Source organism: Malus sylvestris, chromosome 16 (genome assembly GCF_916048215.2).
Source record: "Malus sylvestris chromosome 16, drMalSylv7.2, whole genome shotgun sequence".
Taxonomy (NCBI): Eukaryota; Viridiplantae; Streptophyta; class Magnoliopsida; order Rosales; family Rosaceae; genus Malus; species Malus sylvestris.
In genome coordinates, this window is record NC_062275.1 from 5,492,669 (window position 1) to 5,515,491 (window position 22,823).

Genomic DNA, 22,823 nt, shown 5'->3' on the forward strand with positions numbered 1-22,823 from the left:
AGATAGTCCGATGCAACAAACGCACCCTTAAGGTGATATGAAACTTTTCACACTCTTTTTTTCTTTTTTTCTTTTCATATTTTAATTTTTGTGATTTTAGTTTAGGGTGGGCTTTCCGTGGCCATATGATTACTGTGAGGCCTCCGCATTTGGTGGATCTGGGAGTCTCATATGGTGATTAATTTTGGGTTTTTAGGGCCTTGTTCGAAAATGATGGTTTATTGGGCGTATCAACAGCCTAAAATTTATCTGGTGAACATCTGGGGTGGGCACGGTCCTCGCGGATCTAGGGTCCATTAATTAAACATCTAAACAAGAATCGATAGATCTTGTCAAGTTAAATGACCTAACAACGTTTCTTCAGATGTGTAAGTTAAATGTGCACTGGAAAAAGCCTCACTCTCTTAGATCCATGCAACAACTTAAAAGACAAGGCTAGGTAAATGTTTTTATAATGCTAAGAGAACCGAACTCTTGATCTAGCCTAAAATTTTTCTTCTTCTTTTTCATTTGTAGCCTAACCTCAATAGTTCAAATATTCGAATTCAATTATTTTCATATGTAATTTGGATTTTTTTATGCAAGAAGCGAGAAATTTTGGGTAGCACTGCTTGTTTAGGGCAACTATCAGACAACAATCATGTTTTTGTATAGGGGATCCAATTCCACCAATACAAGGATTTGAATTCCAAATTTTGTGTGGGCCCCACTGTTTTTTTTATTCATTCATGTTTAGTAAACACCATAGTACTCCATAATTGAAATTCAATTCCACATTCTCATTCCGATTACGGGTACGTAAACACACGGTGGGACACCGACTCTCCCAGCAGCTTCAGTAAAAAAGGAGAAAGGAAAAAGTATAGAGCATAAAAGAAGATCCAAGAAAATGATGCCATAATTGATGACCATGAAAGAGAATGGAGGGCATACGTCAGAGAACTCTTAGATCATCCAATGAAGGCATATATATATATATGAGGCCGATACGTAACATCACGTTTTTTTTATACAACTTTTGACACACGTTTTTTTCAGGAGCACTCCGTTATTTATTTTAACTATCTGAATCGTCCTTTTTTTAGAACATCATTCATAGATCATCTTTGCATAAAATTAAACAAATCCACAACCATTAAGAAATTCATTTGTGGTGAAGAAAATAGACAAATATGGTTCTACTAAGAAATCCAAAACCCTTATTCAAGTGGTAATATGGTTTTAAATTTGAGTGATTTTTTATAGGGAGTTTTAATGAAAAGTCCGCGTTACTGTTCACTTTAACGAAAAACCACATTTTTACACTAAAAAGTAAAACATAGTACTATTCTTTTTACTATTTATTTTGTCTTTATTATTAAAACTCAAGTTTTCAAGCCCTTTTCATTAGTTTTCCTTTTTTTTATAGACATGATATTTGAAAGAAAACCTAAAAGATAGATGATTTAAATTGTTGAAATGCTTATAAAGTGGGCCCAACAAAAAATAGTGTTACGGATTCGGGAATGGAATGTGATTCATATGTGAACACACCCAGGAGAAGCTAAAGATTCGAACATTGTGAAGTGAACACGAGAAGAAGCAGCTGGTTCGTGTGAGAAACTCTCTTTCTCGAGGGAACAAAAAGATGTGTGTATTGGTGGTTGTGGCGAGAGAGGAACCAATTTAGGGAAAGCAATTACTTTGAAAATGTGGATAAAATCATTTGGAGACCAATCCTTTTTTTTGGGGAAACGATGGAGACGAATCTTGCCCCTAAAGCTTCTTTATTGGATTACTTGACGTTCCTGGCAAGAGCAAAGACCAAACGCATATGAATTCATCTACTCCTAATTATAATTAAACAACTCATTGGCTAGAACACGTTGTATCAGAAACAGTTGAAGTTAACTTATGTATGAGGTGCATCTTGTTCTTAACTAAAGTTTTCTCTGATAACCACGTTCTGTCTTATATAAATTTATTGATAGCTGTCGATGAATTTTTACGTTCTCAAAACAGACTAAGACAAGTCGAAGAGACTCGTAATGTTAGAATCAAGTTCTCTCTGCTATCTTTTGCCTAAGTATATTCAAAATGGAAAATATTGTTGACCATCCACTCCTTCTCATTACACGACAACAATTATACAGAAAATTTAAAGAAAAAAGGAATTTTAGATCCTTACAGCACAAAACACATGAGAATTTCTTTCCAGCCAGAAAATAATAAAATTGAAGTATTTGCACAGTAGTGAAGTCCTTACTAATCTGCTCATCATCCAGTTAGTTTCAGCTGCAGGAACCCCACAGAACAGAATAACTTGACTTAATTTCCTTCCTTTTTGGTTTCTTTTATTTTTCCCATCTTTTTCCCGATTTCGTACAGCTTATTATAAATGCAATGAGATATATTCATAAATTGATCTGAAAATTTAACTTTCCCCCTCCAAACTCATTTTTTCTAGCCTCTAGCCCATCATATAATATTTATCCGAATAAAACCCAATGATTAGGATCCAACTAAGCAACTTACCAAATTAAGTTTGTGTGTCTGTTTTTATAATTTTTGGATCCCTAATATACCCCATCTAAGCAAGTATGGAAAGTTCTTGTAATTTTGTTTTAATTGATCACGTGCATTGAATTTGGCGAGGTCTTGTAGCCATGAAATATGGTTCTAGATGGAGGAATTAATTTGGAAATTTTTTTAGTTTTGACAATAAATTTCAATTTGAATAAACCTAATTTAGTGTTTATTTTCAACAATATCTATTGTTTAATTTTATGAAAATAATCGTCTACTATGAAAATTAATTTTATGAAAACAATATCTATTGTTTAATTTTATACCTACAGTATAATTACATGAAAATAGTTTACCTACTATGAAAATTAATTTTTTGAAAACAATATCTATTGTTTAATTTTATGAAAATAATTTACCTATTGTATAATTACATGAAAATTAATGTGCCTACTTTTTAAATTTGTAACAAAATTAATTTACCTACTTCTTATCGTGGTATTAGTATACGTAAATGTAGAATATATGTCCGTATATATTTGATCTAATTAGGTTTTGGATTGGAGGAGTTCACACAAAATTAAAAATATATTAAACAAATTAAATGTCTAAAAGAAACGTATAAGAGATTTGGTGGCATGATTTTGTAAATAAACACAAATTCATGGACATCTTTTATCCAACATGACATCATATTTAAAATTTGGGTTTTATTTAGAAGTTATAATATATGTGGGTTTTTGTCTAGAGTTTAAGAGTTGCAAGGATTTAAATCTAAAGAACCCTAAATTGATCACAGCCAATCTAATAACCCTAAATTCACTGGTTGCTTGTTTGCTCAAATTCGGGAAGCCATGAAACACAAGGGTAGTAGTACCACTAGTCGCAAGAACAAATCTCTGTGTGAAAAGTCAATGATTTTGGTGGCAAACATCATTAAACTTTCGTCTCTTTCTCTTGGCAATATCCATCTTGCAACAACCATGACCAGGCCTCCGCCAAATCCCGCAGAAGCGCCTGCTAAAGTTACCAAAGTAGACGTCCCAGATCCTCAAAGTCCCAGAAGCCCGCAGAAAAGGTTGCGGGAACCGGAAAATGAATCAAAGCCGTTCTCCTTCGTGATGCAGTTACCAAGCACAGATCAGAATACTAGTACTACTATTGCTGCTACTTCAACTACAAGTACTCAGTCATCGGACGCTTGTAAGAATAGTAAGAGCGAAGCAGGCAGCGATGTTGATGGGAGAGCTGAAGCTTATATTAAAAGGGTGCATGGCAAGATTCAAAACCAAAACGATCAACCAGCAGTGAACCCTACTCCTAGTACTACTACGGCTGGAATAGTATCTTCCAAACGTCATTCACATGCACGGCCTGCCCCAGCTCCCAAAATATCCAAGCAGCACTTGAATTCTTAAGCATATGTGTGCTTGTTGGTATAATTCCTGGAATAATTAAAGTTCAGAAGTACTTGGAAGAATAATGTTCTCCTGCATAATTTGTTATATATTTCCATCTAGCTTGTTCATGTTTATATATAATATATATGTGTGTGTGTGTGATTCCAATAAGTTGTTTTAATTTGTGAAATTATTTAACGGCTTTGATGTATCTCATAAAACTTCAAAGGTGCGTTTCAGAAAAATATGCAACACTGTTAAATGGTAAGTAGAGATCCTGCAGGTATCTAACAAGTAGCATGCAATATTTATAAGGTTTATTTTTAACTACCCCTATAACTGGATTTTAATTTCATTTTACTCCTTATAACTCAAAAGTCACTACTTTATTCCCTGAAACTCAAAGTTCGTTTCACTTTGCTCCCTGGAACTCGATTTTGATCTCATTTTGCCCCTTGAAACTTGAAAGTTTCTATATAAAACTCAAAATTCACTCCACGTTGCCTTAGATCTGTTAATTTCTTATGTGAGTTTGATTTGGGTACTTCAGGCTAATCAATCTCTTTTTTTGTTTTTCATCTCTTCAATTTCTTTTAAACTTAACATTCTCTGATTATTGAATGTTAACGCATAATGGAGATTTATAATCAAATTTATTGCACTTTTGGTATAGTCTTATTGGGTGTTAGGTTCCACGTATGTTTTAAGATGTGACCTATAAGTTTCACAAAGAATAAAGAGTCTACAAATCAAAATGGAACGAATTTTGAGTTTCAAGAAATAAAGTGATACTTTTGAGTGACAGGAGGTATACTGAGATCAAAATAAAGTTTTAAGGGGCGTAGATTAAAAATAAGCCTATTTATAACTAATATATTTTAAATCACACCAGTAATTTACCTATTCAGTTACTTCTTAGAGTGGCAAAAATTAGTTCTTAAGATAACTTTCTTATCAACCCAACATACAAATTTCAGGCTTGTATTTCACAAGGCATGTCTTGGGTTCAATTCTTGGCGTTGTGCGATCACACGATGTTAGCCATGTGGAGAATGAAATGCCTTTGTGGGTCTTTCCAGCCCTCTAAAAAGTGAATTGTCATGAGAAAGCTACTTGGTCCCTTTAAAAAAAAAAAATTCAACCCAACGTACATATAAAATATGCACATGATGAAATGTATATTGCCTAGCAAAGTGAAGGAATTGTTGTCACTTAGCACTACGATCTAGTGATATTCCTCTTCACTTGTAAGTGAGAAGTCTTAGATTTGATTCTCACCAAAGACGAATTTGAACCACATTGTTGCTAGCTATTGTGAGGCTAAGTTCACCCCTTCCCCTTAATATAGTATCATTTGCTAAAAAAAAAAATACAGTGAAGGAATTGTTTATTTGGACGAAAAAAAGATTAATGATTGATAGAGAACAACTCCTTACTCATTTTGTCTTGTAAAATAGGGTGGCAACCAACTTTCTTTCAATATCATCGGTGTGTGTTTTGCCACATCAATCAGCATCTTGTGCTAGTGCACACTATATATACAACACTGCTTTTCTTGAAAAATAATGCTATTCAGATAGAAGAATATTATAACAATCAGTTGGCTAATTGAAGTTTTAATATGAATATTAAAAATTTTGTATTTGATGAGTGTCATATTTGGATTAGACCAGCTCTCATAAATGATTCTAGAGTCTCTCGTACTCGTGTTGTGACCATTACTGTTTTGTAGTTTGTTTTTTGAGCTGTACTCCCCACTCTTTTTTTAATACAATTGATTGATTTGAGAGATTATACTTAATATACCAATGATCTATGATCACATAAGAAAGTGCAAGGAAATCGTCCACCATTCGAACCTGATTTGAGTATTCGTTATGCGCACTAGTTCATTGATTCAATTCTATATGATTGGACATGAAAAAGATTTCAAGACGTATGTTTTAAATAAAAGGAAGAAGAAAAATAAACCAAACAAATTCCATATGATACAATACGTGTACTCTTCACTTTTTTATTTGGTAGAAATCAAGAGACGAAAAACACGTTTATTTATTTTTAGCTTAAATCAAAATGATTCCTGTATTTTATTCTATCAATCAATTTGGTACTATATTTTTAAGTTGCAAAGGGTCCAGCCAGAGGACCAAATAACAGTGCGCACCTGGTGCTCTATTAACATTCCAGCCCAATAGGTACCAAATAAAAATCAATCACAAGAATCCCCACCACTGCGAGAAGACTGAAACCGACATATCACCTATCTTGTCCTAAATCTATATAAATTAAACCCAACCATCCTGTACAAAATAAGCAAATTAATCACCTAATCAACTAACTACATAAACGCTAATCACCCTTTTGCCCCTAATTAGTCACACTGGTCGATCTAATCTCGGGCCCACCAAATAATTAATTTCCGTTTGCCACCATACTGCTTTAGCTAGCTAGTGCTACATTGCCGGCCCTATTATAACACACACGTACGACATACATCGACGTCAAATTGTTCAATATTACATTTAATTAAGCAACGCTAATGACACTATCAGAGCCGCTAGACATGGCCTGAAACGCAGACGAATGCGACGGGGTCGTGGGCGATTGCTCCTCGGACGGAGTCGTAGAGAGCTTCAGAGACAATGGCAGTGGATCCCTGGTGGGTGACGATGAGTACGTCTTGTTCAAGTTAAGACCGGCCATTTTAGAAGGAGGGACGACCGGAGGATGAAGTGGGATCGGACGGATGAGCTCAGTAGTTGTTTGTGCGACTTTTGTCTGGCTCTGCTGCTGCATGTCTTCTAATGACTTCATGTTTAATCCTAGTGATGTCAGCTTACTTTCTGTCGGTGAGCCTTCACCCGGCAGGGCTGCCGGAGAAAAAGCAACCGGGAAAGTCGAAACTGGAAACCCTCCAAGAAAATTGCAACCCAAATTAGACTCTGGCTGTGGTGGGAATGGCAATACTGGTACAACTGTTGGTGAGGATTCGCCTAGATCTTCTTCCATCAATGAATTCAACTGCACATATTTAAAGTACACAATTAATATAATCCATGGCTTTTTTAACAAGACGATATTATAGATTATACTAATCTACTAAAAAGAAAGTAATCGGACTTGGGCGCAAGAAAATGCCGTGTAAAATCGTTTGCTCATAACTCATGATTAACAATGACATATTTAAACGTAGAAAAGTTGCTACAATGTCAAGTTGATTTTAGTTATAATGTCAAACAATAAATCTGAACCTTAAATTTAGTGATTTGTGTAATCTATAAATTTTAAATTTTAAATGATAAGTAGAATGGTGAAGATTGCCACCGCTTGAGGACGGTGAGTAAATATGCGCCAAAAGACAAATCAAACTCATGGAAATAACAATAGGCATGAACTAAAATTAAGGCAATTAATTATGATAGATTTGCACCGCTGGTGCTTATGTTTTGTGTTACCAGTGGGGACTATGTAGGGATTTATTATGTTTGTTTGTTGTGCTTTTCTCTCTCCAGATCAAGATTTGGTCCACGAAAAAATGCACCCTGGCACCCTTCCCTTAACTTTATTCAACTTTTAATGAAATATCGTTATCGATTCGGATTAAAGAAAAAAACTAAGGAAATTAATATATAATTAACTATGATTAAAATATCGATAGCACATACAGGGGTATCGGTGGTGATGTCGAAAAGACTAGATCTGCGGCGTCGACGGTTATGGTTGTTGCGCCGGAGAAAGTACTTCTGAGCATGACTCGCCACCTGAGTCGGCGTACGAGTCTTCACGAAGTTCCTAGAAATCCCCCTCCAATCTCCTTTCCCTACTTTCTGTAAGCCCACCAAGAACAGCTTGTGCTCCTCCTCCGTCCACGCAACACCTTCCCATATCAAAAACCAACCAATCCAACAATTAGTCAAGTGAAAAATAATTAATCCAAATAAATGAACAAATTAATATAATTAAACTCCAGATTAGATCAGCAAGACGCTTGCGCATGAGATTTCTAAGTTTGATTTCTCGTTCTAATAAAGAAATAAAAAAAATAAAAAAAGGTCCACGAGTACGTACTACATACCTCTCTTGCGCTCGCGGCGGTGTCCAGAGGCGTGGACGACGTCGTCAGAAGCATAACCGGCGTCGGCGTTTGAGTCGGCCTGCAGATGCTGCTCATACTGGGACAAGTTGTTCATGCTGGCGCTCTTTCTGAACGCGTTTGCCTCCGTGACTCTAACGCCAAAAAGCATGATACCATTCTCGGCAGAGGCGGTCGCGCCACCACCGACTCCGCCGCTGGCATCCGTGCAAGTGCGGGAGTTGTGGCCGTTGTTCCCACACTGAGAGCACGTGCGAGACATGATCTTCTCCGGCGACTCACACGTTGTTGTGGGTGTAGGTGATGGTGGTATTTCAACAAGGCATGCAAGGAAAGAAAGGAAGAAAAAGGTGATAGTCTTGGGAAAAGACAGGAATTGGTTTGTCTAATGAAAGAGAAAAATGAGGGCTGCTGTGGCTCATATATAGTTGCGGATGTAATTAATAACCCTGCGTTTTGCGTATATTTTAGGGTTTCTGTGTACGAACATGGACCGTGGAATTAAAATCGGACGGTTCATGTTTAGGGTTCCACGGATTGTTAAAATTCGAATCAGGGCCGTTCAGTATGGGGATACTTGTCGTCGATACAACCAAGCCTCTGTGCCATAGTAATGTCCACAGTAGGCTAATAACCTGGATGAGATTTATGTGTACCATCCGTTGGATTAAAATTTAAATGTATCTACACCGTTCGTTATGTAGCGGATGTCTTTACTTGTTTGGATTGGTTGGTGGTAGGGTTTTTGCCAAATTATTTATTTCGTTTCGTGCATATTGCCTTTTGAGATTGGACACTAATGATTAGTAGCTAATTAATAAGTAAGTTAATTCTCCACTTTTTATATTGTTAATTTTTTATAACAAGAACAGTGGTTCCAACTTGAAACTTATTTTAATTTTTAAAATTGAATTGAAAAATCACAAAACTAATAATTTTAATTATTACTATGTTGATATATAGTTTGTTGTCATATAATATGTTGCACTGTATAGGATTTATGTTTCTTTTTTAGAACAGAAATAAATTATATTTTTTTATAAGAAAAATTATATCAGTTATATAAAAATTTTCATAAGTTGTATCCACTTAAAATATCATCCCATTCTCTAAGTGTAAATATGAAATCCTATGTGTTCTTAAATGAAATCCTGTGTATTCTTAATATATATTTTTTAGTTGACAGGTTAATTAATCTGTGAGCTATAGTTTTTATATATTATCCTAGCTACAACAAGTATTATTGTTAATTAAGACCACTGTAGAAAATTATTTGCTTAAAATAATTCAACATTTAAAAGAAAAATTATTATTAGCATTTCAAAAATCTCATTTAGGACTTCAAACTTTCTATAATTAGAAATAAAAATACACTTGTGAGAAGTGTAGAATGAGATTTTTAAAGTGTTAATAGCAGTTCTCTAAAAAAACTAATATATGGAAAAAAGCGATGGTGGAGGGCCAAAGTGATTTCTGCACCGTCGACTGGGCATATTCGATGAGTCTTTGAGAAAGACATCGTTGTCTCAATGCCTTCACGTTATTCAGATCGTCCATTGGATATCAGCCATGGGGGTGGATATTGGTGGTGGGATGGGATGTGGTTGTGGATGATAAGTAAGGCCTGGACCCCATCCATCACCTTTCACTACAAAACTTCTATCTTTAACCTCAACCTTTGTATGTGGCTCTCCACCCCCTTGGTGGTGGTGGACGGATGCCCTTTTGCTTTCCTTTTTTTATTTTTTATTTTTTATTTTTTTACCATCACTTTCTCCCTCTTTTTATTTTCGTTTTCTCCTGATTTTCTATTGGTGAGTGAGACCCGCAAAGTATACAAAAGATTTGTCCACCGTAAGCTCTCATACCCAACCATGTGAGACCACGTAAGTAATAGCATGTACAACATGGAAAAGTTTTTCAAGAAAATTGTAGCAGTAGTTCCTCAACTTTAATTCAATGAAATAATAATTCCTCAACTAAAAATTTCTGGCCATTGGTCCCTCAACTAAAAATTCACGACCATTGATCTCTTAACTCATCAAAACATGCAGTTATGATATTTTTTCGTCAACTATGTTAGAACTTTCGTAAAAATAAGTCATATGCTACGCACGTGAGGTTGAATTAAGTAGGAAAGGATCTCTCAACTTTAACTTAATTGAAGTAATGGTTCATCAACGTTAACCCAATCGTATAAATGATCATTCAAACATGACTCATTTTGACGAAGTTGACGAAAAGGATCATAGCTACACGTTTTGATGACTTAAGAGAACAATTATCATGAATTTTTAATTAAGGGATCATTGGTTCAATTGGATTAAAATTAAGAAACCATTTCTTCAATTTTCTCAAGTTTTTCAGTCTGTCTATATTGTAACAATTTCAAGTTATATTACTAAATTTCTATAAATCAATATGTTCATTAATATCATAACTTAACTCAATTACATATCAATTATTTCAGTCAAGGGGATTAATAATATCACTTGTCAATACGTCAAACACGAAATTTCTCCAAATCATGGGAGATTGTGAGTGTGCGGTGAATGGGCTTTGTTCAAAGCAGAAAGGCCATAGGCCATGTCATTTTATGGATGCGCTGTCTCTTTGGAAGCACGTGTTCCTAATTTGTTACGCTGCTTTCAAAGCATTTGATTCGTTTCATCTTTTTATCTACGTTTACTTTTCTTATTAGGTGTGTTCTCTGTTCTGTCTGCATCTTGTTTTCTTCGGCAATTTGTCTGTAGTCACATGCATGTGTGCGTTGTTAAGCGTAGTAACTTTCTTATTCTTCGGCGGCTACAAGTGTAACTTTCTTATTCTTCGACACCCAGTTCCGTCAACTGTTAATTACATATTGCGATTTTTGTGCTTAGCTTTGTCTTTAGTTATTCGGTTTCTCCAAACTAATAACCAGACTGGGTTGATCAATTGAACCCTAGGTCGTCACTAAAAACATTAAAAACATGCATATTATATTTGTATAAAATAGTTGCGTTAAAATTTACTTTTAAATAACTTATAATATGAATAGAAAAACGAACTTAACCGCTATATAATATATATAATCAAGCTTTTCTGACGTATTGCACAACCATTTAAGACCATCTCCAACCGAATGGTCTACAGGGTCAGAGGGTCAAAATAGCCTGAAAACCGTCTCCAACCGAGGGCTAAGCCAGAGAGCTCGTGAGCCCCACAGAATCTGAAAGGGCCAAAGGACTGGCTAAAAATTCCAGCAATCTTGTCAGATATAAGTTATAACTGTAACATCCCACATCGCCTAGGAGAGTGATCCTTAAATGTATATTCTCATCCCTACCTAGCACGAGGCCTTTTTGGAGCTCATTGGCTTTGGGTTTCGTAGGAACTCCGAAGTTAAGCGAGAGGGGGGCCAGAGCACTCCCAGGATGGATGACCCACTAGGAATTTGCTCGTGAGTTCCCAGAAACAAAACCGTGAGGGAATGATAAGCCCAAAGCGGACAATATCATGCTACGGTGATGGAACGGGCCCGTGATGTGGTGGACCCGGGCCCGGGATGAGACAAATGGTATCAGAGCCAATCCCTGACCGGAAGTGTGCCGACGAGGACGTTGGGCCCATAGGGGGGTGGATTGTAACATCCCACATTGCCCAGGGAAGTGATTCTTAAATGTATATTCTCATCCATACCTAGCACGAGGCCTTTTGGGAGCTCACTGGCTTCGGGTTCTGTAGAAACTCCAAAGTTAAGTGATAAATGGGCTAGAGCACTCCCAGGACAAGTGACCCACTAGGAAGTTGCTCATGAGTTCTCATAAACAAAATCGTGAGGGAATGGTAAGCCCAAAGCGGACAATATCGTGTTACGGTGGTGGAACGGGCTCGGGATGTGGTGGACCTGGGCCCGGGATGTGACAATAATTGACATGAATATATTTAATATAAATTTATTCCTGTCAGCTGTATCCGACATGAATGCTTAAACATAAATTTGAATCCAACGGCTAGTTGACTAGTTACCATTGGATTCAATTTGTTTTGGTTTTTGTTTTTTGGGCCTTTTTTATTTGAATTCTTAAAAATTCTAATTTTTTTTTCCTATAAATACCTAAACCATTCATTCACCATTTCTCACAAAATTTTCAGCATTCCTACACCATTTTAATTTATCGTTTTTAAATATAAGTTGTAGTTTTTAAATTTAAATAATAAATTATGTTTGGCCATATGACCCTCGGTTGGAGACGGTTTTTTGTGACAGGGCTAAAACGAGCCATATGACCATCGGTTGGAGATGGAGGTAAATATAGCTATGTACTGTTTATTAAAATATTAATATATTAGAGAGCCATAATGCTAAAACGAGTCATCTGGACAATCCTCGGTTGAAGATGACATTCAACAATTTTAATTAGAAGAAAGCTATTAAAATATTGAAACCAAATTAATTGGAAAAGCAAAAGAAAGAAGATAAAGAATTATAATCTCCTACTGTCCAATCTGTTGACTCCAGTATGCAGACATAAGATAATTGTGTTCACACGATGATAGACCGTGTTCTCACGCATATCACATGATAGAATTAAAATAGGTAGCATTGAGCGGTGGTATTGGATATTCCAACATTTAGAAACATACGAAAGCCTCTAATTTTGTGTGTGACAACTCCATGTCTTTTATATTGATTAACACATGTTTATAAAATTAATTTTTTCCATTCTGTTGTTATAAACTTAACACATATTCATCAATAATAAAAGTGGTCATACACAAAATAAGTGTAAAAGATTTAAACTCTCCTAAATCAAAATCAACTAGCTATCAGCATACCTATTTTTTATTTTTCATATACACTTCTTAATTTCAACTGTGAGATCGAATGCAGAAGAAGCCATTTGAATTATGGTACCAAGTGTGAGACTAAAATTGGATACTGATGAAATAACTAAACAAGCGAGACACATAATTGTACTGGTGTAGCCCGTAGGGCAAGCAATGGTCATTATCAAACAAAGACAAGGTCATCTCATATCCACGTTGAGATAAGTTTTCTGACTTGGATTGGACATTCAATCGATTGATTGGTATCATCTTTCGATAGGACGACATGTCTTGAGATTGGGTAACAATGGCATCGGATAAATTGTTTTCTAGAGCCACCCTGGATCAACCGCAGTGATCGATGTCTCCAACCTAACGTTGGATTTGGATCATCGGTCAACACATCTTTTTTTATTTCTTTTTAACTTGTTTTCCCAGGTAATTTAATTGAAAGTGAATGCTAATTAAACTAGACCATATCCTCTTCTCGATCGCTTATGAACGTGTGAAAATTTCCGTCGTTCAGTTTTGTATGCGTGAGGATTTCTGATTGGTAGTTAAAGAATAAATTAAAAGAAAAATTAACGAAAAATTCAAAAAAATTTATTTTTTAATAAAAAATCATTTTTAAATGTATAGTAAATAATACTAGGGAAATATATAAATATGGTTTTTCGTTAAAAGTGAACAGTACCAGAAGTGTTTTATTAAAACTCTCTAAATTAAAAGATATGTTACAATTAGTTATTTATGAGCGTGTGATGATTTTTTGTCGATCATCTTTACACGTGTGAGAATTTATATCACTTAATTTTCTCATCACGTATCTAATTTACATTGACACAATATCTTCTGAAAACATCCTTCGATAACAAAATATTGCTCCACGTATCGGTGAACTGGACAATCAATATAGATATTTCCATTAGAATAGATATTTAAAATTTTGAATACATGAGCATGATCAATGAAAGGTGAATTAGTATCGCAAATATCCATAACAAATTACAGAAAGCTCTACAAATCCAATGGCAACGGGGCAGTGGCACACAAATTTAATACTTTGATGTTGACTTGTCTACCCTAGTATCTTAACGATAAGGAAACCCTAATCATACAAAACTACCAAGCTTATTTAGAGTTTAATTTCCTTAATTAACTGTTAATTAATTACATGCATTATCATTGCATTCGTTGTTGCCGTTCATTTCAATAAACAGTTGTGCAGCTATAGCTTAATTATCAGAAAAAAAGAAAAAAAAAACAAGAGCAATACTAGTGTACGGACGGGCATGGTTTGATACTTGATGTCGAGCACAGCCTGCAACTGTCGGAAGGTATTAGTTATTTAGTATAGCCAAGGATTAAACGTTTTTTGCCCCTAATATTAGGTTCGCTTTAGTTTTCTCTTTATATAATTAGTTTTAATAAATCAGTGACAATGTAGTTCTATGAATTATGTAATCATCTATAAAATATAGTATTTCTTTCATTTTAATTAGTGAAATAATATTCGTAGTTTCATACTATTTTTCTTTAGCTATCATGTCGGATTTATGGAAATAACGTAATGTATAAAATGAGTAATTTATCAACAGGAACAACCTTTTTGTCTTCAAGAGTGCCGACCTAGTAGATATTAAAATTTGACCATAAACGTGTTGATCATATTGCAGGGGGAAGTCTATGGCTCTGATTGTAACAGCTGTGCGAGGATATGTTAATACGGGGATGTACCTCCATCAGTATGCATGTGCTACACTACACCCAATGCTGCAAGATAACAAACCATGCGTTTATTTGAAGAGTGATGATATTTAGAGTGTAGTAAGTAGAGATGTAGAAGAAATGCATTACAAAACGAACTCTAAAAACCTAGAAGGAGAAAAAAACACTATTAAAAAGTTGGTTTTATTTCAGCGTTTTGTAATTATTAATTTTTTTTTTCTTCCTCTCCTTCCTACTGCCCTTCTTCATCTTTTATTATCTCCAACTTTCCTATATCACAAACATGAAAATGGAAAACTAAAAATAATTATGAAATATGAAATATATTGTAACTTTTTCCCAAGAGGTAATATCTCGCTTAGTCCGGTAAAATGGCTACAACTAATGGCCTCGTTTGTTAAGTGATATACAAGTTTGGATTTTGGAATGGATAAGAGACTCAAGATATGTTGAAAGAAGATATGAAAATATTGTGACCGAGAGGCAGGAGAATGATTATTCAAGAAGAAAACTTATTCATTCTAATCTTCTTTAAAATGGTATTCTTCGATCCAAACAAGAAGTATGACTTGAATTTAGAGGGTTTTCATTTCCAATTCAATCCTTTGACAAGGAAATGGGGTCAACTATGGGCCCAGTCCGAGCCCAAAAAAGTTAGTGTGGTTTAGTTATAGTCCAAGTCCAAAAAAAGTTGTTAAGTGAAAGTTGTTAATTGTTAGATTCTAAGTCCTAGTCAGCAAAAGTCATAAATCTCATCGATGTGCAAACCACAAGGGACTGAGGGGGAGGATTTAGATCCCCTCGTTGGAGATTCCGGGAATCAATGCACCATAACCGTTCATCAAAGATCGTGTGGTCACAATTTTATTTTATTTTACATTTTTCTTGCAAAACAAGGTTATTTTACTTTAAAAAAATATAAAAAGGATTTAATTGTAGCAGCACGATCTTTGATGAACGGTTGTGGCGCATTGATCCCCAGGATCTCCAGTGAGGGGATTCGGAGATGATCTAAATCTTGAGGGGGAAAAGGATCCTCGCCCGATCCTTTTCTTGAAGATCTTAAGGATCTCGTGATCGTGACCGTTCATCGTATATCGTGCGGTTAGTTTTCGTTAGGTACTATTTATATTTTATTTTAAATTTTAAATTTTGAAATGATTTCTGATCACATGATGTATAATAAATGATCATATTCACAAAATTCCTAGGATCCTTAGAAAAAAGATCCGGCGAGGATCCTTTTCCGGACCGAGAGAGCGTGGAACTGAACTCAGCTAAACGACAGGCCGTTTCCAATCAAGGGCAAAAATACCAAATACCAAGCCACGTCACCTATCCCACAGAAGCGGGAACCTTGCTCCGCAGTCCAATTCCACGGACTCCAAAATGCCCTATCCGACGTCGTCTCGTCCCTGCTTTCCCGCGCACCATTAGGGCTCAGACACGCGTTACAGAGGCCCAAAGCCCAAGAGAAATTGGGTCTCCAACAACGACGCCGCTGCTCGGAGCTTGCCGATATACGCAGGGGGCGCCTTCCTCCTGGTCGTCCTCTTTAACCGCACCGTTTCGGACATCGCTCTCGTCGCCGACGCCAGCAGGTAAGCATATCGCTCTCTGCTTAATTACAACCACTGCCACTTCAATGCAATTCTCAGGATTTTGAAGCTTCATTTCTCAGTTATTATTTAGGCATTTTGAATAATGAGCTTAATTAGTGGTTAATTAATTATGTTTAATTTGTAGTGCACAGTCTAAGCTGATTTATTGACGTTGGGATTGGCCGTGACCAACATATTAGCTAAAATCTATATCTAAGGTGAGAAGTTGAGCTGATCGATCCCATATTTGGAAATGAATTAGGGCTAATATTTTTAGGGTTTACTTTCAGGTGAATCGGGAAGGTGTCGAATGCGAGCAGATGTGTTGGAATCTCCCTAAGACTCTACTATCTGAGTTATTGTGGTAAGACGTGTTACATAGCAATGTTGGTCAAATATCTGTTGCTAGAGAATGTTTACCCTTTTCGTCATCGTCCGCAGTTCATGTGTTTTCAAGTCGTAGTGTGGAATTCTGTTTGATAGAGCTGAAATGAAAACCTTGATGTTAAGTAAGAGAGGGGGGAAATGTAGGTTATTTGTAGCGATTGGCGGATTAAAAGATCGGTACTTTGCTAATCTGAGTATGGCTGGTTAGTTGTTGTGTATCACAGGCTTTCTTTTCTCACAAAAGAAAAAGGTTTGTGAGAGGTAAATCTGTCAAATTTCAGCACAAACTAGTCATGCCCAACCGCGCGATGTATCTCTCTTTATATTGCAGCTGACCTATTTAAACTTGTTAAAGAGATAGAGATAATCGCTCTTTCTGATAATAGGCTGGACCGAGTGAATCTCTAGCTATATGTGTGGTTGTATAAATAGAACAAGTCCCTGCTTCCACATGTACGCTCTTTCGACATCTAAAACCCTATTCACTTAGAGAGGAGCATTGTTGAGTGTTGGAAGCAGAAGACTACTTGTGTTGATTCTTCAATGGTGATACGTCCAGGTGAGTTGTTATATCAGATTGCATGTTTTTATACATTAGTTGTTGTGAATCTGATATTCAAATGGTAATCCTGGTGTTGTGTTGGTTTTCTACATTGCTGTAGTTCATATATTTGTATGCTGCTTGCATTTTCATTCTTAGGTTCCTCAAGCAACAGCTTTATCATAGCAGAGGATGAAGGATAACGGTTATCGAGATCATATTCCCGTGCATTCCAATTCTGTCCTGAAATATATAATGTATGCAGAGTCTCTTTCTTTCTTGTATTATCAGTCAGTTATCATTGACAGTGCATTTAGAACAGATTCTTCGGAGCTGCTTGCTGGGAAATTCTATACGAAAGCGTGAAGAAGCTGAAGTCAACCCAAGTACCGATGACACTTTCCGTCGACGTCATCAACGACCATGATTCCCCTCTTCTCTCCACGGTCGATAAAGGCACTGCTATATACTTTTTCGTCAACTCCCCTCCTCATCGGTATGTTTATCTTCCCAGTCTGTTTGAACTGTGGTTTCCATTTTCATGCATCATTGTTCGAAATTTCATCCCAAGCTTCCAGATTTTGATGTTAAATCCCACTTGTTTGACAATAAAAGCAAAAATACTAATTCAAATCCAAAAGTAATACAAGAATATGTGTTGTTGCTGGTCAGTGGATTTTGGGTTCTAGTATTAGTGTTTTTATATAGAGTAAATTGTAGTAATGGTCCCTCAACTTTAATCAAATTGGAGCAATGGTCCCTCAACTAAAAATCCATTACCATTGGTCCCTCAACTTATCAAAATGTGTGGCAATAGTCATTTTCATCAATTTTGTCAAAATTTTGTCAAAATAAGTTATGTTGGAATAACCATTTATATAATTAGGATCCCTCAACTCATCAAATTGTGTGATTATGGTTATTTTCGTCAACTATGTCAAAATTTTTGTCAAAACGAGTTATATTGGAAGGACCATTGCTATAATTGGGTTAAAGTTAAGGGACCACTTCTCCAGTTGAATTAAAGTTGAGGGATCAATGGTAATGAATTTTTAGTTAAAGGACCATAGCTGCGCGTTTTGATGAGTTGAGGGAAATGGTAGTTGATTTTTAGTTGAAGGATCATTGTTCCAATTGAGTTAAAGTTAAGGAACCATAGCTACAATTTACTCTTTTATCTAAAGCTAGTAGTCATAAATGGTGAATCATTTATAATTTTAAAAATACTCCTCTCTAATTAGGATTTTAAAATAAAACAATTTAATTTCAAAAAAAATCCAAATTAACAGAATAAAACTACCCGCGTCAAAGGCAAATTTAGTAGTTTAGTAGGAGAAATTTTTTATTGTGACGGGAACACGGATGGTACATCCTGTGTTTTTATGTAAGTGATGAGAAATTTTATTTTTTAAGTTATTAACTTTTTAACACACATATCTCATCATTTGTATAGTGACAAGTGGTGTACCACTCAGTATGCCGGTCACACTGTTTAGTAGAGAGATTTTATTAATTAAGTGTATAAAGACAATAATTGAGTTCAAATAAGATTTCTCTTAATAAAATCAATTGGTTGAATCGTAGTATCTTTCCCGCCTATTCAATTTGTTTTACACTCTACGAATTTAATGTTACCTCCAATTTCTTTTCCTTTAAATAATTTAAATCACATGAAAACACATAATAAAATGACAAAAAAAGAGAGGAAAATATCCATACTCCATTTTATTTGACTGAGAAAAATGAATTTGTATGCAAGCCAAGAAAAAATTCATTTGATATTGTCACAAAATTTACACGGTAAGACTCTTGTAATTAATTCGATTCTGTGTAGAACATGTGTAAACAAAAAAAAAGAATAATTAGATTAAAAAAAATGAAAAAATGGCTGCTGTGTGTGATTTACTGTGCATAAGTGCGAGACTTCTTCTCCCATGGCAGCAACCTAGTTACAGGATCAACGAAGTACCCCAGAACAAAGTCCTTCAGCCCGGTGTCCCAAACCTCACAGAACCTCAGCCGCCAATTGGACGGCTCAACCGCCTCCGTCCCCAGCCCCGGCGCCCTATCTTTCGACCCCTTATTCTGATCCTCCTGCCAGTCAACCACGTAGGTCGCCACCCTCCTGAAAAACTTGGCCCTGAAAGTCTCCCACACCTGGTACTTATAGTGGTTGATCACCGCGATTCCCTCCGGCACATTGACGTGCCTGTATCCCTCTCTCAGCCTGAAATGGTGCACCACATTGAGCAGAGTTACGTCGAGCAGCTCCGTCCGCACGATCGACTTGTGTCGCTCGGGACTCTGCAGCCGGCAAGTGTACCCCACCGTGACTCCCTGCGACGGGTGCGAGCTCAGCCCTGATGGCCCGAAGCTGCGGCAATCGGTTCTAATTTCAGCAACGGTGGCTGAATTTGAAAAATTCGAAACCAGTTTTCGCAGAGAGTTCTCCCCTGGAACACTGAAGTCTCCTCCGTGGCGGCGGAACGCGCGCGGGAAGTAGAAGAACTCGTCCACGTCAAAGAATCCGACCCAATTGCACTCGTCTTTTGCTTTCAAGGCGCAGTGGGAAAAGCCTGCTTCTTGGGTTTTGATCCACGGCCAGCTCTGTCTGCTGACATTGTAGTTCTGCCAATCGAGCTCCCGAACGACATCTTCAATTCCGTCGTCGCTGTTGTTGTCGTAGATGAACCACCGCTCGACGCCGAGCCACGAGTGATACATAATCCACTCCCTAATCGCCGGTGCTTGGTTCCACAGCATTGTGCAAACACAAAGCTCGTGCTTCTTCGGATTGGATTGGACTGGATTGGATTTGGAACTGTGAATTGTGGCCACGGAAGGCAGAGTGACGTGGACTGGAGCTCTGGGGTGGCTGGTGTTGTACCCGACTGTGACTCGGATTCCGTGGGGGTTGTTACGGATAGTCCGGGGGAGGAGGCACCGGACGACTTCTTGAGCGGCGGTGACGGCTTCGGTGGAGAGCACAGAGACGCCGTGGTTTTCGTCTCTGTCCAAAATCCCCAACTCGAAATAACATCTTAGCCAGGTCGGATCCGTTATCTTGTGAGGTCGGAGTTTCAGCCCCTTAACGAACACAACCGCCGTGTCTCCGTCAATAACCGCCTCGTAAACCACCTTGTCCCATGGAGAAGCCGTGCCGTTAGTCCCAGCCGTCGAGTCGTAACTGCCGTGTCGTCGCAAATCAATGGCTGTGGAGAAACTGAGCGGCGGCAGCGGACACCGGACAATGGACCGGAACTCATCGTAGTCGTCGGTGGATAAAACCGGTCGAACAGCAAAATCCAGGTGCTTATTCTTTTCTTTACCTTCAAGAATGTCGTCACCCGAACCGTTGAACTGCTTGTGGTAAACGCACTCCAACTGGTCGTCTTGGCGGAACCGATTGGGCGCAATGAGAAGCACGTGATCGGGAAACAAGATTCGATCTTGGACTCGAAACGACGGCTGCGATTCTTTGCCGTGGGCGGCGAAGGACTGGAGTATCGAGTTGCTGGCGGTGGAGGAGAGGAGGGAGAGGGTGGTGGAGGAGGTGTTGAGTACTGGCCGAAACGACGCCGGGCGGAAGCGGTCGGATAATACGCACAGAAAGAAGATAAAGAACGAGAAGCAGAGAAAGATGGGTCGCCTCAGAGACAAGTACTGCTTCGCCTGTAAGTAGGACCGCACCATGCGCTTCCGCTTGCGGCGCTGCTCTGGCAACTCCATAGTTGCCAAAAGTGGAAACTGAGAAAAAAGCCCAAAAAAGTTGGCGAATAATTACTAGGTTTTGCAGATCTGCTACTCCCGACAAGTGTGTTTTATGGAGTTTGTGAACTTTCGGGGGTTTGAGAGAGAGAGAGAGAGAGAGAGAGAGAGAGAGAGAGGGTGGTGGTGGTGGTGGTGGTGGTGGTGGAGGATTAAGAAGTATGATTAGTTAAAGCTGTCGACGTTGATTAGTTAAGGGATTTTTGGCAGGAAGAAGACCGAAATAATTGAGATTTGAGGTGGACGCTTTAGGGGGAAGTGGATATGAATATTGTATTGTAATTTGTAATTATATGGCGTGAGGTAGAAGACAGGCATGCATGAAGGTTGCTCAGAAACTACATATTTCATTCATCTTTTTGTTGTTACTTGTTTACTGCTCTCCATCTCCACATGAAAAGTGAGACGATGATTGACTATGTCGGATATACGTATAAGTTAGGCGACTCCTTTGGTAGCACTCAGTTTCCTTTTTTGTTAATACAAGATTTTGAGTTTAATTTCATGAATGAGAACGGCTGATCGAAAGTAGAAAATGTTGATTTTATATTAATCAAAAAGAGAAACGTTAGCGATATTTTTTTTGGGAGTTTTAACGAAAAACCCGTAGTACTGTTCACTTTAATGAAAAACCATATTTTTACATTAAAAAGTCAAATTTGGTACTATTTATTTTACCTTTTATTTTGTCCTTATCGTTAAAACTTAAAGTTTTTAAGTTATTTTCATTAGTTTTCCTTACTTTTTACCATTTGTTTCAACCACTTGAATTTTTTCTAGGGGTGTGCTATCCACACATCCCTTTTTACTTTTCCCACACCCCTTGTTAATTTTTGTCCTTTGATCTTCTTCAATTCATCCGATTCAACGGCTGAAAATTAAAAGGGTGTGAGAGAAGTAAAAAAGAGTGTGTGGATATCACATCCTTTTTTTCTATTTGATTTTGCCCATGAACAAACTAAAGTATGAAAATCATTACCTAAAAAAAATATTTTACTCAATTGAAACTAACCACATATGTATTTCATTCTTTGCCACCCTATGTTTGTGACACAATTTTCATACTAACATTATAAAATATTGTGCCAAATATATAAAGTGGCGAAGAGTTCATAGAGAATCTCATTTTGAGATGGACGATAACCATCTAAATAAATCATAGTATCTAGTGATTTAGATCACTGAATTTAGAATCACATGTCCAAATAAAAGCTCGTTTGAAATTACTTTTAAAATAACTGAAACCAATTTTGATGAAATTGATTTTAGATTTTAAAAGCAATTTTTAGTTCTATTTGGAATAAGTACCAAATAATGTGGCATTCGTCACAATCTTTGTTTTTTCTTATTCTTATTCTTCTATGGTGACAAGTGACAACCGTAAACTTTATTTTGGAAAATTTGACAACCATAAATGGCGTCCACTTGTCACTGACCAATTTATTCCTTTGCTCGAGGATCTATTGGCTCATCCCCGATTGATGTATGATTATTCTATGATTGTTATTTGGCTTTTAACAAAGCAAGTTTTATTTACGGTTTAGTTGCTTTCTCTTCATTGGTGGATTCATAATTTTGGAAGGTCCAGTATTAAATGTTCTAATTTATAAAATAGAAACAGGGTGCGAAATCTGAAAAAATAAATTCATGCATCCGTCATTGATTTCATCAAATTATAATCGACATAGACATAATGAACAAGCATAACGTTGAAAATAAATCCATTTTTTCTATCGAACAATTTCAATATCACATTTGTAACGAATCTAAACGCAAATATGAAATAATGCAAAGAGAATCATACGCAACAAACCAAAAAAAATTCAATCATCAACTAGTTATTTCCGCTCCCTTCACTCTGCCTATACGGGACATACTCGTATAAGCATAGCTCAATTTTCTAGCCCTCCTTAATTATTCTGATAAAAACCTACTAACCGTAGCATAAGCGCATGTCAAGAGGGCTAATAACATAAACCTCAAATCTG

General features: G+C 36.9%; 2 protein-coding genes and 1 long non-coding RNA gene across 6 annotated transcripts; 1 reads left to right on the forward strand and 2 right to left on the reverse strand.

Moving 5' to 3' along the window:
• Positions 1-6,020: 6,020 nt before the first annotated feature.
• LOC126608842 (transcription factor MYB1R1) lies at positions 6,021-8,407 on the reverse strand. Its single transcript, XM_050276849.1, has 3 exons — positions 7,981-8,407; positions 7,571-7,782; positions 6,021-6,926 (listed from the first exon to the last, which is right to left on the reverse strand). Exons 1-3 carry the CDS (start codon positions 8,258-8,260, stop codon positions 6,432-6,434), a joined length of 987 nt encoding a protein of 328 aa, XP_050132806.1. The 5' UTR covers positions 8,261-8,407; the 3' UTR covers positions 6,021-6,431.
• A 7,487-nt stretch (positions 8,408-15,894) lies between these two features.
• LOC126608607 (uncharacterized) lies at positions 15,895-19,157 on the forward strand. 3 transcript variants are annotated; one of them, XR_007617918.1, is made up of 5 exons: positions 15,895-16,139; positions 16,285-16,357; positions 16,430-17,085; positions 17,227-17,563; positions 19,009-19,157. It is a non-coding gene; the product is annotated as an uncharacterized LOC126608607 (long non-coding RNA). The 3 variants fall into 3 exon arrangements; XR_007617919.1 differs by having other exon boundaries at positions 16,430-16,503; positions 16,913-17,563; XR_007617917.1 differs by having other exon boundaries at positions 16,430-17,563.
• On the reverse strand, positions 17,408-21,260 carry LOC126608605 (glycosyltransferase family 92 protein RCOM_0530710-like). Of its 2 annotated transcripts, none has more exons than XM_050276561.1 (2): positions 18,974-21,260; positions 17,408-17,556 (listed from the first exon to the last, which is right to left on the reverse strand). In XM_050276561.1, exons 1-2 carry the CDS (start codon positions 20,794-20,796, stop codon positions 17,445-17,447), a joined length of 1,935 nt encoding a protein of 644 aa, XP_050132518.1. In that variant the 5' UTR covers positions 20,797-21,260; the 3' UTR covers positions 17,408-17,444. The 2 variants fall into 2 exon arrangements, with proteins under 2 accessions (XP_050132518.1, XP_050132519.1); XM_050276562.1 differs by having other exon boundaries at positions 17,445-17,563; positions 18,981-21,260.
• Between the last annotated feature and the right edge of the window lie 1,563 nt (positions 21,261-22,823).

Bases quoted from the DNA above. Each gene is read 5' to 3' on its own strand.
- LOC126608605 (XM_050276561.1), bottom strand. From the start codon at position 20,796: ATGGAGTTGCCAGAGCAGCGCCGCAAGCGGAAGCGCATGGTGCGGTCC. The intron at 17,557-18,973 runs GTAAATCACACA...CATACCGATGAG, and splicing joins AAGTCTCGCACTTATGCACA to GAGGGGAGTTGACGAAAAAG.
- LOC126608842 (XM_050276849.1), bottom strand. From the start codon at position 8,260: ATGTCTCGCACGTGCTCTCAGTGTGGGAACAACGGCCACAACTCCCGC. The intron at 7,783-7,980 runs GTATGTAGTACG...TGATATGGGAAG, and splicing joins CCGCCGCGAGCGCAAGAGAG to GTGTTGCGTGGACGGAGGAG. The intron at 6,927-7,570 runs GTATGTGCTATC...AAATATGTGCAG, and splicing joins ACATCACCACCGATACCCCT to TTGAATTCATTGATGGAAGA.